This window comes from Sciurus carolinensis, chromosome 8 (assembly GCF_902686445.1).
Source record: "Sciurus carolinensis chromosome 8, mSciCar1.2, whole genome shotgun sequence".
NCBI lineage: Eukaryota > Metazoa > Chordata > Mammalia > Rodentia > Sciuridae > Sciurus > Sciurus carolinensis.
In genome coordinates this window covers 57,299,971-57,315,528 of record NC_062220.1, presented here as the reverse complement: position 1 = coordinate 57,315,528, position 15,558 = coordinate 57,299,971, and the positions used below count along the sequence as shown (strand labels likewise).

At 32.3% G+C, this 15,558-nt stretch overlaps 1 protein-coding gene across 6 annotated transcripts in view; it reads right to left on the bottom strand.

The window, feature by feature from the left end:
* Sema3a (semaphorin 3A) overlaps positions 1 to 15,558 on the bottom strand; it is a 459,630-nt gene that overhangs the window by 125,605 nt on the left and 318,467 nt on the right. For all 6 annotated transcript variants that reach the window (XM_047562544.1, XM_047562545.1, XM_047562546.1 and 3 more), the window contains one exon: positions 12,393 to 12,455. In XM_047562544.1, coding sequence (XP_047418500.1) covers positions 12,393 to 12,455 — 63 coding nt within the window. The remainder of the gene's footprint in view (positions 1 to 12,392; positions 12,456 to 15,558) is intronic.

Genomic DNA, 15,558 nt, shown 5'->3' with positions numbered 1-15,558 from the left:
AAAAAGAACCACTACACTATGACAACTATTCTTCTATAGAGTTTCTGGAATGAAATCAGTCATGGGACTATAGCTGTGAAACCTGGCAAAGTGTTCTACTGAGAATGCTGATAACCACAGAGTCTATCTGTGTTACAGAGCAACTAGACCCACCCTGTTGGCCTAAGGCCTGGAGTGATTTCCTTCATTTCCCCACTGACCTCTCCCATTGGCAGCAAGTTGTAAGGTTGCCATGCCTGGGGGCAAGCTCGATATTAATTTGAAAGTGAAGGTTGATGCAAATAGAATGGGGTGAAATATTTTTGGGCTTGGGGGGAAAAGATGATTGAAAGGAAACAAAGGAATGGAAGGAAATACTTTCAAAATTGGTTAAATATAGCCAAGAAAAGAACCATCAGCAACAGCAGAGGAGAAAAGTGAATTACAAGAACTGAACAGAGAAAAACGGAAAAACTTGAAAGAGACATGTTAGTAAGGATCTGTTCTTAACAGAAAGTCTATATAAAAGAGTATCAATCCTGTCATTCATTTGCTTTCATTCTGTAGTTTGTTGCTGCCAAGGTTTTTGAGTGTTCCAAAACAGGATATTCATTTTATTTGGAAGTGGCTTGGACATTCCGCTAAAAAAGAAGGAAGCGTGGCAGAAAAAGGAAACACACTTCACACATTTCTGCTCTGGGGAGACAGAAGAAGAGTGTTTTTGACCTTTTCTTGAACCATGACGTTTCTTAAAACGCAGAATGTAATGTACTTTTTGGCATTAAACTACTCCACTGCTTTGCTCAGCACCAGTGGATTTACAGTGTAATAAAGACAGTGTAATCAGTTCAAAATGAATCCATTTTTCAATTCTTGATACTTTTTGGAATTTATTTTGATACACACAGAAAAGTTTAGCAACAAGTTGGCTTCAAGGGTCAGGCAACCAGATTGACCTCTTATTTTACTGAAATTTACTCCAGATCAACAGTATTATAAAGTATTAGTTTAGAAATAAAAGCAAAAGCAGTTAAAACCAGTAAAATCCAAGGCCACACCTGAGGAGCAATGATTTATCATCCTTAGTGACAAGCCATTTACTCTTATTTTTAGAGGGTTTCTAGACTTTTCAGATCAAATGCTACAGGAATTATGCATGTAAATATTAGCTTCAAAAATACATTTAAAGAAAATATCTATTGCCAGAAAAAGATATAGGAGCCAAATGCACAGTGATTCAAAAACAAACATTGTAGATATGTAGCACTGATTAGACTGTGTTACACAGACTTTTCCTGGACGGTTACAAAAATAAAGTCCATCCATCTGTCAAAACAACTGCTCCATGCATGAAAATTGAAACAGAATTGAGGTGTTTTTAACTAACTTCCGATAATTATGCTTTCTACAAAAGAATATAATTTACCTCCAATTCCAATTACCTCCTTGCATTTTCTTAAATTATGGATGGAACAGTGAAATTTTATTCTAAATAAGGAAGGGGGAAAAAAGGAGAGAATACTGTGAACACAAGCAGTCTCTCTTCAAATATATTCAGTTCATAATTAAATCAAACAACTTGTTCTGGTTCAAATATAAATCAGTTCAAAACGAATGGGTTAGAACAGTATGGCCTCAGGGTCAGTGTGAATTCATCTAAAAAGAAAAAAAAGAGTCTCTATCTAACCAGTATTTTACGTAGAAATAGTTTAATGTTAAATCTAGCAGCTGGGAAAGCAAAGGAAACCTTTTCTATCATGATGGGTGGAGACATTTCTGCATGAAAATCCATTAATAAGCTTAATTCCTGAAGTTAATCTGTTGACTCTCTTTTTCTCTGGTCAATTTATTTGGCAAGCTAGCTGAATACTCCAATCTTCGTGCCAAAGCAGTAATCCATGAGATTGTTCCTGTCACTCACTTTATCCTTCCCTCTATTTAAGTTGTTCCATCCTTATCTGACAATAATGTTTTGTCCTTTTCTCTCTTTACATTGTGCTGTTACAGCTGTGATCCGATTATCCATAATCATGTCTTCTTAATACTAGAGCATTCACTAAAAATATTAGCGCTCTCTGCTTCAAAGAGGCAGATCCAATAAAACCAACATAAAAACATGTTCTAATAATCATATTACCCATCATATTTTAAGTTTGTGACCTGGAATTTTTTTAATATCCAGCTTTTAAAACAATGAATAGTTTTTGTTCTATTTTGGAGACATTTTTGCCTTCACTATTTAAAAGGATAAAAGAATGATGGCATAATCAAATGAATTGACCTTTCTGCCTTAATGCTCTTTTTATGAATTTCAGATTTTAAAAAATGCTCATTCAACTAAGATTACCAAGTTAGTGTTATTTCATAGCTAATTATTTAAGTATGTAAGCATATTCATATCAACTTAACTATAGCAACATTAAATCTATGGCAATTAAAAAATAAATTTGAAAGTGGTTTTAATGATGTGATAAATAAAGACTCTCTGTACAAGGTTCTCAAGTTACAGGTATACTCATTTCAGTTAGGTGCTCAAATTTGATTTATTTTTCCCTCTGGATTGAATATTTATTTTGAAGTTCTAGAAATGTTGCTTAAGATTCTATAAACATTTTTCTTTCAAATTACTTGAAGCTTTCAAATTTGGTCAAAAGACTTATAGTCATCGGCACTATAGACATGATATTAGCAAAAGCTGACCAAAATCATTTTCTTCTAATATGTGAAGGAGCTCTGAACAATTTTACTTTGAAATTTCGTATGGACCAGAGTAGTTTATAATATTTATATGTAGATTGTGACTTTTTTGTCGTACCGTCAATCTCATTAGTCATCACATGAGTATCTTTCATTGCTATGTGATTGTCATACATTATGCATACCTAGTGTAAGTTTTCTTTATCTTATATTCCAATGAATGCAGACAAGTATAAAAACATTATGTGGAATCTACCTAAATATGTGTTCTGTGATGCCAGCAAGTTTTCAAGTCATCATAATTCTTATTCTGATTCAAAGTGATATTCTTGTGGTTTCCAATTTTACACAAGGTACTGAGTACTTAGTGTTCATACCTTAAAGCCAGAAAGTCATTGATACAAGTGGGAAGTTACAGGGAAAACATTAATTGTGGACAGGATGGTTTTGAATATTTAGTTCAAACATACAGGCCTTTATCATAACAGCATTCATCACCCAAAGAAGGGAGATGAATTGCATCTTTAATCACATAAGGGAAGGGAGGGTAAAAAACGAAGCTCAGATTTGAGAGGAAGGTTTGATGTCACTTGTGAACACCTCCCTTCTTACTATCTGCATTGTTTAATACCAAAATTAAAAATGTATTTTGGTTGGTATCCTTAATGTCCAAAATACTAAAGGACATTATATCGTAAATACTAAAAAAGTGTTCTCATCACATATTTTCTCGTTTAGCACTTGTGCCATAGATATGGATATATCAGACTTACTAAAATATAAGTGCCTACAGTATATTTCACACATTTACTCTTTTCTTCACTGTTATGAGCTGAATTACTTCCTCTCATAATTCATACTGGGAAGCCCTAATGTACCCCAAAATGTGACTATATTTGGAGATGGGACCTTGAAGAAATGACTAAGTTAAAATTAGGCCCTCAGGGTGGACCTTATTCTAATCTGCCTGGAACTCTTAGAGGAAGAAATTTGCACACACAAGGAGACCAGACAGGAGAGCACAGAGGGATGGCCACATGAAGAGGCAGAAGAGCCTGGTGATCTCCAAGCCAAGGAGAGGAGCCTCAGAGGACACCATCCTTGCTGACACAGCGATCTCTTACTTCTAGCCTCCATAACTGTGACAAAATAAGTTTTTGTTGTTTAAATTGCTGAGTCTGGATCTCCGCTATGGCAACCCAAGAAAAATCATCTGAACATCAACGAAAGGGCACATGCTACTTTGCTAATTGTTGCTTAAAACATCGTTTTGTCCAAACAGAACATATATAGTATCATAATTTTGTTGCCAGTTTGCCAAGTTGTAGCCTTCTGCTTTGTATAGAATTAGACACTAAAGAGGAAATTTCACACATTTAATTTGTTCTGGCATATTTTACCAAATATTCCTTCAAATGCTATCTTTATATAAATATTAATTTTCCCAAATATAGGCATACACACACACATATGTGTGTGTATATGCATGTGCATGCATATGTGTATGCATATATGTGTTTGTATATGCAAATATATGCATATAAATATATTAACTTATAGAAATATTTTCTGAATACAATTAAAATATGGAACTTTAGAGATTTAAGTTTTACAAAATTTATTAATATTGGGTAAAAATGTTAGTCTTAAGTATTTACATGTGAAGTATATTCTCATTCTCATTCAGTGTAAGGAAGGGTTACAAGTTTCTTCTTTAGACCACCCAAACTGAAGCAAAGGAGGTTGGAGGCTGGAGGTAGTAGACAACACATACTGGTTCTAGTTTGTCCTTGTATTCCCACTCCATGTCCAGCTTTTCTTCCCTAATGCCAATTCTTGTTACTATAGCAGCTTCAGGTCCACTACCTGTGTCAGAAGAAATAGCCTTCCATAGACTTCTTCATCATCGTCCACAACTATACAAAGTCTAATCCTTATAATAAACAATTTCTGGTCTTTGATCCAACCTTAACTGATGGGTATATTTTACTACAATAGGATAACTCATTATAATACGTGGTATAGGGGAATATGGACTTAGCCTATTTTAAACACACACACACACACACACATACATACACACAGATATATGCTATACTTAATATCATGTGTAGCACATAGTATAGTAGAAGTGTTATTTAGTATTTTTAGCACAGAATTTCAACACAGTAATGAGAAACTTTAAGAATATTCTGCTCTTAGCCAGGTGTGGTGGCCCACACTTATAATCCAAGCCACTAGAGAGATTGGAGCAGGAGGATTGCAAGTTCAAGATCAACCCCAGGAAATTACTGAGGCCCTAAGGACTTGTCTCAAAATAAAACATTAAAAAAGAGCTGGGGATGTGGCTCAGTAGTTAAGTGACCCTGGGTTTAATCCCCAGTACAAAACAAAACAAAAACAAAAACAAAGAATATTCTTCTCTTAAAATACAAAAATTAAAATGAACTTAATATTCTTAGTCTCTGGAAACATTGTCAAGTTTTTAGAGACACGATAATGTTTGCACTCTATTTTCCTTACTACCTCTAAAAAAGCAGTAAGTACATATATATTAAGACTAAAGGATTAAAAACAGGACGGTTTCATGATGATTTGGGAACATAAGGGTGATGATAGTAGCCATAAAGGCTACTCTTTCAAATCAAATTAAAGAAAAACAGTGAAAAGTTGACCACAGTCATAGTCATCTTGAGACCAAGGTATCAACTCTAAGGTGAATATTCCCAGAGTTCAGGTTATATCTATGATCGAATGCTCAGTGTGCCCTCAGAAATAGGTAGAAATCCATGCATGAAGATTATCAAGCATGTAAAGAAGAATAAGAATGGTGGTTTTAGAAGCTACACATCAGCGGAACTTAGAAGCACTTGTTTTCTATGAAGTTAGAGACATTAGCCAAAATCCTTTTCCCAGAGGAACTGTCCAAATCATACTAGAGAGCCTCACAGATATAAAATGCTTACTATACTCTAAAAGTATGTACCCTGATGATGGGTGAATTATGGTATCCAATCAAGTCCAAATAACTTGCTAACCAATGCCAAATATTTGACCTTCATTTCAGCCATTTAAGAGGGCAATTGAAATTTCTAATTATAGGAAACACAACTCAAAATCTTCAAACTCTCTTGAAATCTTTGTAAAACATTCTATTTCAAATGCTAGCCTTATTTTTCAAGTAAAGAATTAAAGTATTTTTAAATTGTCATTGCGAACAAAAAATAATTTAAAATGTTAAGTTCATGTAACTGAGATAATAATTACATCTATTTTGCATTAGTAAAACATTGTTTCAAAATAGGACTAAAATATAGTTTTTAAAATAAGTTCAATGGCAAAGTTTCTTTTGCCATGCATCTTCTACCTAACACTCAAAACTGGTTCATTTACTTATTTTGAAAAGAAGTATGTGTCTATAATCAAATATTAGTCATCTAAACCAGCTTATAGAGAAAAATGCATTTAGATCAATATCAGGTATGTAATAAACTCTCAGTGTTAGCCATTATAATTATTACCTCTGAATACTGAATTTAAACTGTAAACACCTGATATTTACCCCCAAGGAGAAATGCACATACACAGGCATAGGAATATAAAAATCTATATTATTTCTGTGACAAATAGGACAAAGTTTTGCTGGCTATCATCAAAAGTCAGTTGTCTGTATAATTTAAGTAGCATCGAATTTCATTAAGGAATCACTTAAAAATGAATAAACTGACCATAACCTTTCATTTGTGATATCATGTAGAATGCCCACAAAAATTATAAAATCAATACTGTCAAGAACTGTAAAGGGTCTGTAATTTTAAATTATTTGAAAGATAACAGGGTTAGTCTGCCATGGTTTCACAGATACTGGCAAAAGATAGGTGACTCCTGAGCCAAAGAAAAAGGACTTCATTACTCACAGAAATAGCAGTAGCCAGGATATCAGCATTTGTTGTACAATTCCCAATGGGCACTGAGGAGAGGGCCAGATGACATCTGCATATGCAGTGAGCTGCATTATAGAAGAGGAACCATGGTTGAACAAACCTGATTATTTAAAAATGGGAATGGCATGCTGGCTTTTAGATGTTCTCTGTACTGGACAGTAAGCATACCGGCCCTTTGCTCCTGAGGAAGACACTATCTTTACTTCCCAAGATGGTTTGCAGAGGAGCCTTTTGCTTCAGAGGGATACACTGTTTTCCAATGTTATTAATAGTATAATCCTCCTTAAAAAACAGTCTGTCACAAAGGCAGTCAATGACACTTCTCATAAGATGTGAGGAAGTGTGAGACAAGTATACATAAGGATTTCGAGATTTAAGGAAACTTTAGGATTTTTGCAGACTCCCAGATTAGAAGGTAGTTCTAACTAGCCATTTTACCTAAATTTTGATTATGACTTAAGTTGCCTAAAATATAGTAAAAACTAAAAGTTGATGTTAACTTTGACCTTTTAAAAAGTAATTGAAATTCAAGGGTTGGCATGTGCAGTTTGGAATGTACTGCAATTTAAGATGCATGTGTGGCTTCAAATTCTCAATTGCATTACTTGGCAAATATTAGGGCTGCTGAGGTTCTGTAATTTGATCCGTGATAAACTTGATAGACATATTACAACATATCATAGCATCAAAAAATGAATAACGGCTAAGGAAAAAATATAAATCCCTTGGAATTTCCAAAAAAGTCCCAAGTTCAGGTGCATGATACTACACTTTGAAATGTATCCAGGAATAGGAATGTTATGAGAATCTGCTTTTTTTTTTGTTCCTCTCAGATGGTTGAAATTTTGATTTCCAATGATGTTCAAAATATTTCTAGCAGTCATACGGTTGCCATTTGGTTTTACTGAAACTTAGTGCAAAGAGAGATGGTTTAGTAGGATAAACAAAGAGGATTCAGAGAGCTATTGATTCAAAACAGATTGTTTTACTAGCTTAGCACGAATTCAGTTTTCATTTGCAAAACAGGGTCAAGGAAGTTAATCCATCAATAGAAATGTTATTGTGAATAACAAAGTGGATTTTATGCCCTAGGAACATATCAAACATGAGAGTAAAGGTGGAAAGCAGCAGTCAGAATTAAATATCTGGGTTGCATTTATCTCATTATTCAGGATTTCTTTCCAAGAGTATTACATATTACATATTTTTAAAAAGTAACTCTTAAGAAACAGTGGAAAAGTTCATGAGTATTTTATTCTTCTAATAATAGAAATGCTACAGTAATATTAATGCTTAGAACATACAACACCAAGGAAATAAAGGCATATTAATAGGATGTTTTCTATCCTGTATATTCACTTTACAAGAGAAAAATGTATTTAGATTAATGTTGTAAAAAATGTCATTACCAGCACACACACACACACACACACACACACACACACACACACAGGCACAACTCTGAATATATATGTGAATATATATATACACACATATATAAATACATATATTCACACGCATACATTTACATACATAATAATAATCAATGAATGTCATATTTGCTATTTACTTTGTGCATTCCTCTGTGTGTGCACCATATATACATGTCTCAGGATGCAGATTCCTTCGTCACCACAAAGTTCTTTCTCTGTGAATAGTTGCTCCCGTTCCAACTGGGACTTAATGCAAAATTGAGCAAAGTGAGGATGGGTTGGTTGGACCTTCCCAGCTGGACTGAGGAATGGGGAGAGGGCATACTTTTACATATGATACTGTGTGCAGTGACACAGGGACTGTGTAGTTTCAGTCCAGTGAAACTTCTCCATGACTGTGCAATCCTAGTATGCGAATGAAGCTTTCCCTCAACCAAATGTAAGAAAAACTCATTATTCCCATGGTGTATAAATTAGCTGGTGTCTTTGCCCAACTTTTCCTTTTTTACCCTTGATCTGAATTGAATGCTGAGAAGACAGCACTTTCCCCAGGATGATTTGTTTAAAGACACTATATTTCCAAAGGAGTTTTTGAAGAAAACAGCAGGGAAGTGATAAACTCATATTCTAGAAACCGGAGAGAGCACACAAGGAGGTTGTTAGTTTACTTTTCTATGAATGTTCAGGTCGGTTCTTATTTTGATTACAATTCTATTTTGGAGTCTCACTGGCTGCAAAACCCACTCAAGCCTCATTCTTGTGGTTTCCAGCATCACAAGGGCTCTTTGAAAGGAATTATTATCCATAAATCCCAGCTGACTACTATTTATTCAAGATACATTGCAGAATTCCCATCAAACTACTCATCTGTCACTTCACAAATCAGGTGTTGAATGAAAAATTCTTTCCCCATAATCTTTATTTCAAATTGTTTATATAAATTATTGTTAAAATATTAGGGATATTTTACTTCTGTGTTTATCAAAGACAAATTCTATAAATCCCAGGAAGTCATCTAATGGTAAAATCATTTGTAAAGAAAGAAAGAGAAATGTGTCTGTAAATAAAAGTCCAAGAGCAACCAAAGAATGCCATGCATCTTATTTTTAATGCAATGACTATGTAAATTGAAATAATACTTAAATGAGGTTGCCTGGTAAGTAAAATGAACTTCTATCAAATGTGTTTTAATGCAGAAAATATATATTCAATAATATGGCTATGAAAAGCAATATTAAAGGAACAAAGTGAGTTAAGAAAAAATAGTATGAAATATACTTAAATGTTAAGTAGATCTAGATGAAAATATATTTTTTTCTTGAAATGAAATACATCAAAACTATTTTGTTTTTATTTCATTAAATAAACATTATGAAGAGAGTTCAAAATCCACAATTGAATTTACTTAATATAGAATGTATAAGAATAACAAAGCACACATATTTTATAATGCTACATTAGTTTACACTTGAAAAGACTAGTTAGGCTAATTATATCATTGAACATTTAAAAAATTATATCTCTCAAAGCACTTATCTCTATTATAGCTACAGCATATGATCTGTACATTTTCAGAATCTTTGTTACAAGATGCTATGACATGATCAAGTGCCATTTATATAATATATCAGATTTACCAAATTCCACATGTCTTAGTTCCTTTTTATTTAGTTCCCTAAAATCCATAGGCATTTTCAATAAGCCTAGAAAATACAGTAAAGTATTGCCCTTCTTAAAGAAGTTACCTCTGACCTCAGAATTATATTAACTGTGAGATCAAGACTTTGTTGCAGCTGCTGAAATTTTATCAACAATGTTTTTACTTCAACTTTGTCCACATTACTCTATACCAATGATAATTGTTAGTAATTTATCGTTGATATTATTAATAGCTAATATTATATTCTTGAAATAATTTCACTTGTCTTTCTTTGGACTTTACAAGAATTCTGAGAGCTGGTTATTATTAATCTCATACTCTTGATGATCCAGAAAGGACAAGATATCTGTTCAGTTTTGCATTATATGTCATGTAATGGACACACTCAAATTTAAATATTCCAGTTGACAATAAAAACAACACAGTGACACAGGAATTTTTATCCCAACTTCTACCATAATACTGAAAATGTTACAAAATTTTTGAATAAAAATAATTTGAATGAGGATTTTGAATTATTTCCCAATCAAGAATATGGGGGTAAGTATATGCACCTCAAAAACTGTTGTCAAAATGACATTTACAAAATCTTTTGTAGTGCTTGGTACCAAAAAGCTTCTTATTTTTCTCAGTAAGTTTCTCTTCATCTTTTATACATTAATAAAAATCTGTAAATCTGCATTTTTTTATAGTAACAACTATATACAGATAAGATAATCATTTCTGTTCATCCTCAGTTATTGCACTGAAAAATTTCAATGTAATTTATTAATGGTAAGTGTGGCATTTTAATGCTAGTAAATTTTTATTTATGGAGCTATGCTTTTTGACCTTACCTTTGTGAAGTGTTTTTGTTTCCAATAATTTGTACATCTATTAAACTTGTTTCTCATAGTCATATAATATATCTTGTTAAATTTAATGGATGGGAAATTAAAGCCCAAAGAAAGTTAAAATACTTTCTTAAGACATTTAATGTGTCAGTAAGGGTATTACAATAAAATTCTCAGCATTTCTGGACTCCTACTTCTTTGTTTTTTTTCTACTTACTCCTTTCCAAAAGTCTCAACATCTGCATCAGTTTTGGAGAAGATATAATTTGAAAGATTTTTTTTTTGGTCTGCATATTTATAGTATGATCAAGGTATAGAGTGACTTACATTGACTCTCTTCTGACCTTACTCTAGTCAGGCGCCCCTGAACTGTCTTCACAGGGTTTCTGAATTCATCTCTGCTTAGTTTGATTTTGATTTTAGCAAGAATTCTGCTGGTCTATTTAGAAAAAAATCCCCCCCCCCGATATCTGATCACATTTACCCTTGTCATTGTCCAACCCAGTCTGCCTTCAGCAATAATCTTGTCAGATCAGTTTAGCCAGAATTCCCCTTACTCCTGATGTTTCAGTGATTTTCCACCCACTGACCCCATCCTGCTCCATGACTATATATCTCTGCCTATCTTTGTATTCAGATTGGAACTCAATTTCTCTGCCAAACTACAAAATTCCATTATAGCTGTCTTGAAAAAAGTCTGCTTCACCATTTTTAATTAATAGCATGAATCATTTAACATAATACCTATATTATATAATTTTCAAGGGTGAATTTCCCTTATTTGTTCATATTTAGGTGGATCAAGGATGGGGACTACCTATGCTTTGTGCTCTTTAATCTACCTTCTATCACCAGTGGCCAACATTGCTAATAAATTGAGGCATTCTTTTCCCATGAACTCAGATCCTCCCTCTACATCCTCCTAAATCTAAATATGATTTTAGGCAGTTGCTGTAAATCAGTCAAGTTGTCTCTTGATAATAATAGTGTATCTATACAAAACAAAGGTCAGTGTGTCTTTAGGCAACACAAAGGGAAAGTTCCTTCTAAATGTCAATACTTTAAAACAGAGAAAACTTTTAAATTTATTTCTCTGTGTTTTAGACATTCCAAAAGATTGATAAAAATAAAATAATAAAATTATATTTTTCCAATCCTGTAATTCATTTTAATCCATTGAAGTGATTATAACTACTTTCCATGAATTGTGCAGACACTTGGCTAATAGCTCAGGTCAGTGCCCATTTAATTTTACTAACCAAGCTTATCTTAGAAAAAATTACCCCTATCTTTTCATAATGGTAAAACCAGTGTAGGGGTTGCATGTTATTCACCTTTGGCTCCAGGGTGCCCAGGACAAGGCCAATTATATAGTTATATCTCAATCAATATTTATTTATAAATCAATATTTATTGTAAAAATGAGAAGAAGGAAGGAAATGAATGGAACACAAAGAAAGAAAAATGGGTAACTAAAACATGATCATTTAGAAGTGGAAACAATATCATGTAAGAGAAATTAAAGAATAATTAACATATGTAAATTAACCTGCAGAAAGAAGTTAACTTATTTAATACAAGTGTATCTACTAAAATTGCATTTTTCTAGTTATCCTTTGCATATATAAATCACCAAAGAGACAGTAGTTTGCTTTACTGAGGAATGTTATTATTGTGACTCATTTTCTTTCATAAAACTATCAGTGTTTCCAAAATTAAATAGTATTATTTTATTCCTTGAGAGTGATTGAGTCCAAAAGTACAGTATGATGTTTAATAGAACACATAACAAAACTAGAGTAATACATTACTTTAAAAATTAATAATTTAGTAGATTAATGCTTACCAGGATGTCTTTCCCAGCCCACTTGCATTCATCTCTTCGGGTATAAGATACTGGCCACACAATCTAAGGACAGAGAAGAAACATTAATTTGTGCCAATTAAGTTCTCTGAGAGATCCAACATTATATAATATTTTGGATGAGGTTGGGGGAGTTAAGGTAAAGAAATTTCCATAAAGCATTATGTGACAGGAACTTTTAAGTTTAGACTTTTTAATAACATAAGTTAATTGGTGTGGACTAAATCATTCTCCATCTACCCATTATCCTTTGCTGTTCATGAAGTTGAATAAGACAAATTAATGTAGTCAATAGATTTGAACAGTACAAGGTGGAAAGAACAAGCTCCCAGATTGGGAGAGAAAGAACATCCCGGGGATATGAGAATCTAAAGAAGAGGTGAAAAATCAATGCACAATATGGCACATACTCTTCTAAATTAGTCAGTATTTATGAGGAAATAGTGATTTTTGAAATATTAACACAGTGGTGCTGTGGTCCATATCTTTGGTTCAAATCTCAGGATGACAGGCTGGAATGAGAATTCAAAATGTGTGAAATTTCAGTTTACAAAGGAATCTTTTTTTTTTTTTTTTTCTTTTTTGGAGAGAGAAAATGTTTAAGAGTAGCACTGTATATTTTTGGATTATGAAGTTGGAAATGAAGAAGCAAAAAAAAAATTACCCTCCCACTATGGGCTAAACTTAGACTAGATGAGGAATAATTGTGTTTTCATCTGTAATATTTGCTCTTTATCCTTTCAAAGGGTTACATATTTTGTGAATATGGTCACAGTGGTAGATGAGCCAAGATGTTACTGGTGACCTCTTGGACAGTTGAATACATTTTTCTCCATAATAATAATCCACATGCACTCATTTAAATTTTAATACAGAATTTTCCAGGTCCTCTGAGCAATTTCAATGAATCTATCTGTATTGGGCAGAACAACTCATTGTTCTTTTATTCATCCTTTTTTTCCCAGTAATTTTAGTGAATTTCAAAGGAAAAAAAATGTTATATGTAAAAAAAAAAAAATTCAGAGATAGTGGCAGTTAATCATTCATGTCTGCTGGAAAGACTTTTAGCCTCAAAATGAAAGATTACCATTCATTTGGAAACCTCCAGATAATTCAATATATATGGTCACACACTTGGGCAAAGGTTGTGATAGTCAATCTAGGGAATTAAAAACCAAAATACAACACATTTATAAGCAAGAATTTGGGGCATGTTGAAACAGCACATGAAGACTTAATAAATGCATTTCAAGTTCATGTCATAACTACAAAAGACCCAGAAATTATTGAGTATGCATTCATTTTTATCATTAAGCTCTTAATTTGCATATCCTTTTTATGTACTTTTCACATATGTCTGCATGTCTAAATTAAAACTGTCATCTGACTTGTTCTACAAGCTTTTACAAAATAGTCATAATAAAAATATTCAGGAACAGTAAATGTATCATCCTTACAATTAGCATTTTTCTGACTCCTGAAATTCTTAAGTGTTGGCTGTACAGTCCCATTCCACAGTTCTAATATTCACATTGGCTCTGCAGAGGTCAGATGATCTCTTCTTAAAGTTTACATGGAGGAGATAAAATATATATTTCTCTAGGGTACAACAGTAATAATATATAGCAGAGCTATCTTTTGACAGATTTACTTCCCAGAAAAATTATGCTAAAATCACAGATTATTAAACATGTATATGTTTATATATGCAAATATATGTATTTATTTCAAAAGACAATCTGTGTTCTCATAGTTCTTAGCTCTTGATTGTTGGTTATTGAGATAATATGGGCATTCTTTTGTGATTTCACTGTTATGTCAAATATTAATAAAAATAATTTTCATATTCATGCTATGTTCTTTTTGTTCCTTTGTCCCCAAACTTTTCATTTAACTAAAATTGTCTAAATTTCTTACCCTCCTATTCAAAATATTTTATGACATATTTTGCAGTTGTTCTTTTTTTATGATTCCATGCTTCTATTCAAGTCAATTTTTACTCATTTTTTTTCAGTGTTGGGATTGATTCCAGGATCTCATGCATGCCAAGCAAGCGTTCTGCCACCAAGCCCCACCCTCTGCCCCCTTACTTATGATCTTTAATAAATATGTATGTCTTAAAGAGACTGTACTTTTCACTAAGGCAAATAACTTTCATGGCTCCTTTAAACTTAAGAATGTGTTTTTGCCTCTAAGAAGAGGAATTGGCCCAACATTTATCTTTATGCTCACACATTTTATCTTTACTATTACCTTGTGAAGTTATCAAGAAGAATTATTTATGACATGAAATAGCACCTCTTATAAAGTTTATCATGAGAGTGGATATTTAGGAAAAAGTTGCTAAATACATATATATAGGTTTTAAAAAGTATTAAAACATACCAAATATAAATAAACAGATATAAATCCTTAAGTAATTTGGGTTCATCCTTTTAAACAAAATATTATATAATTAAAATTAATATTCTGTTTTTAATGAATGTTTCAAAACTGGAAAAATGTCTTCTATTATTAGAATGATAATTTTAAACTCAAAGGTAAGAACTATAATAAGAATACTGCAACAATGGGCAAGCCATTTAACTTTGAATTAGTTCATTAACACACATATATTTATTACAATTCCAGGTGATATATGATACTATAATAATATGACATATATATATAACATTTGTATAAGCATGCTAGGTGTACAAGTGATTCTAGGATTTGTTTCAGTTATAAAATTATACATTTTTATAAGATAACTTGGTCCCTTTCAGTTTAGAAACAATTTAACACAGCCAAATTCAGAATATTTATCCAAATAAAAATGTTAAATACATTAAACACATAGTGTGAGGTGATCTGTGCTTATATACTATCCATCCATGTATATATTTATGTATATATGAGTTTTACAAAATGGTAGAAAGAATACTGACAAGTTTAACTGTTATAATTTCCTAAAATTAAAATGTCAGATTTTTCTTAATCATCTTAGGTTTTTATTTCATTTTATGAAGAGCAATTTCCTGTTGATAAAACAATAAAAAATCTCTTTTGTGAGCTTTTTGAAAGACTAATACAAATATTTTTATCATTTTAGAAAAACAAATGAATAGCAATTTTCTTAGTTTGAAGTATGTATTGTTATCATATAAGG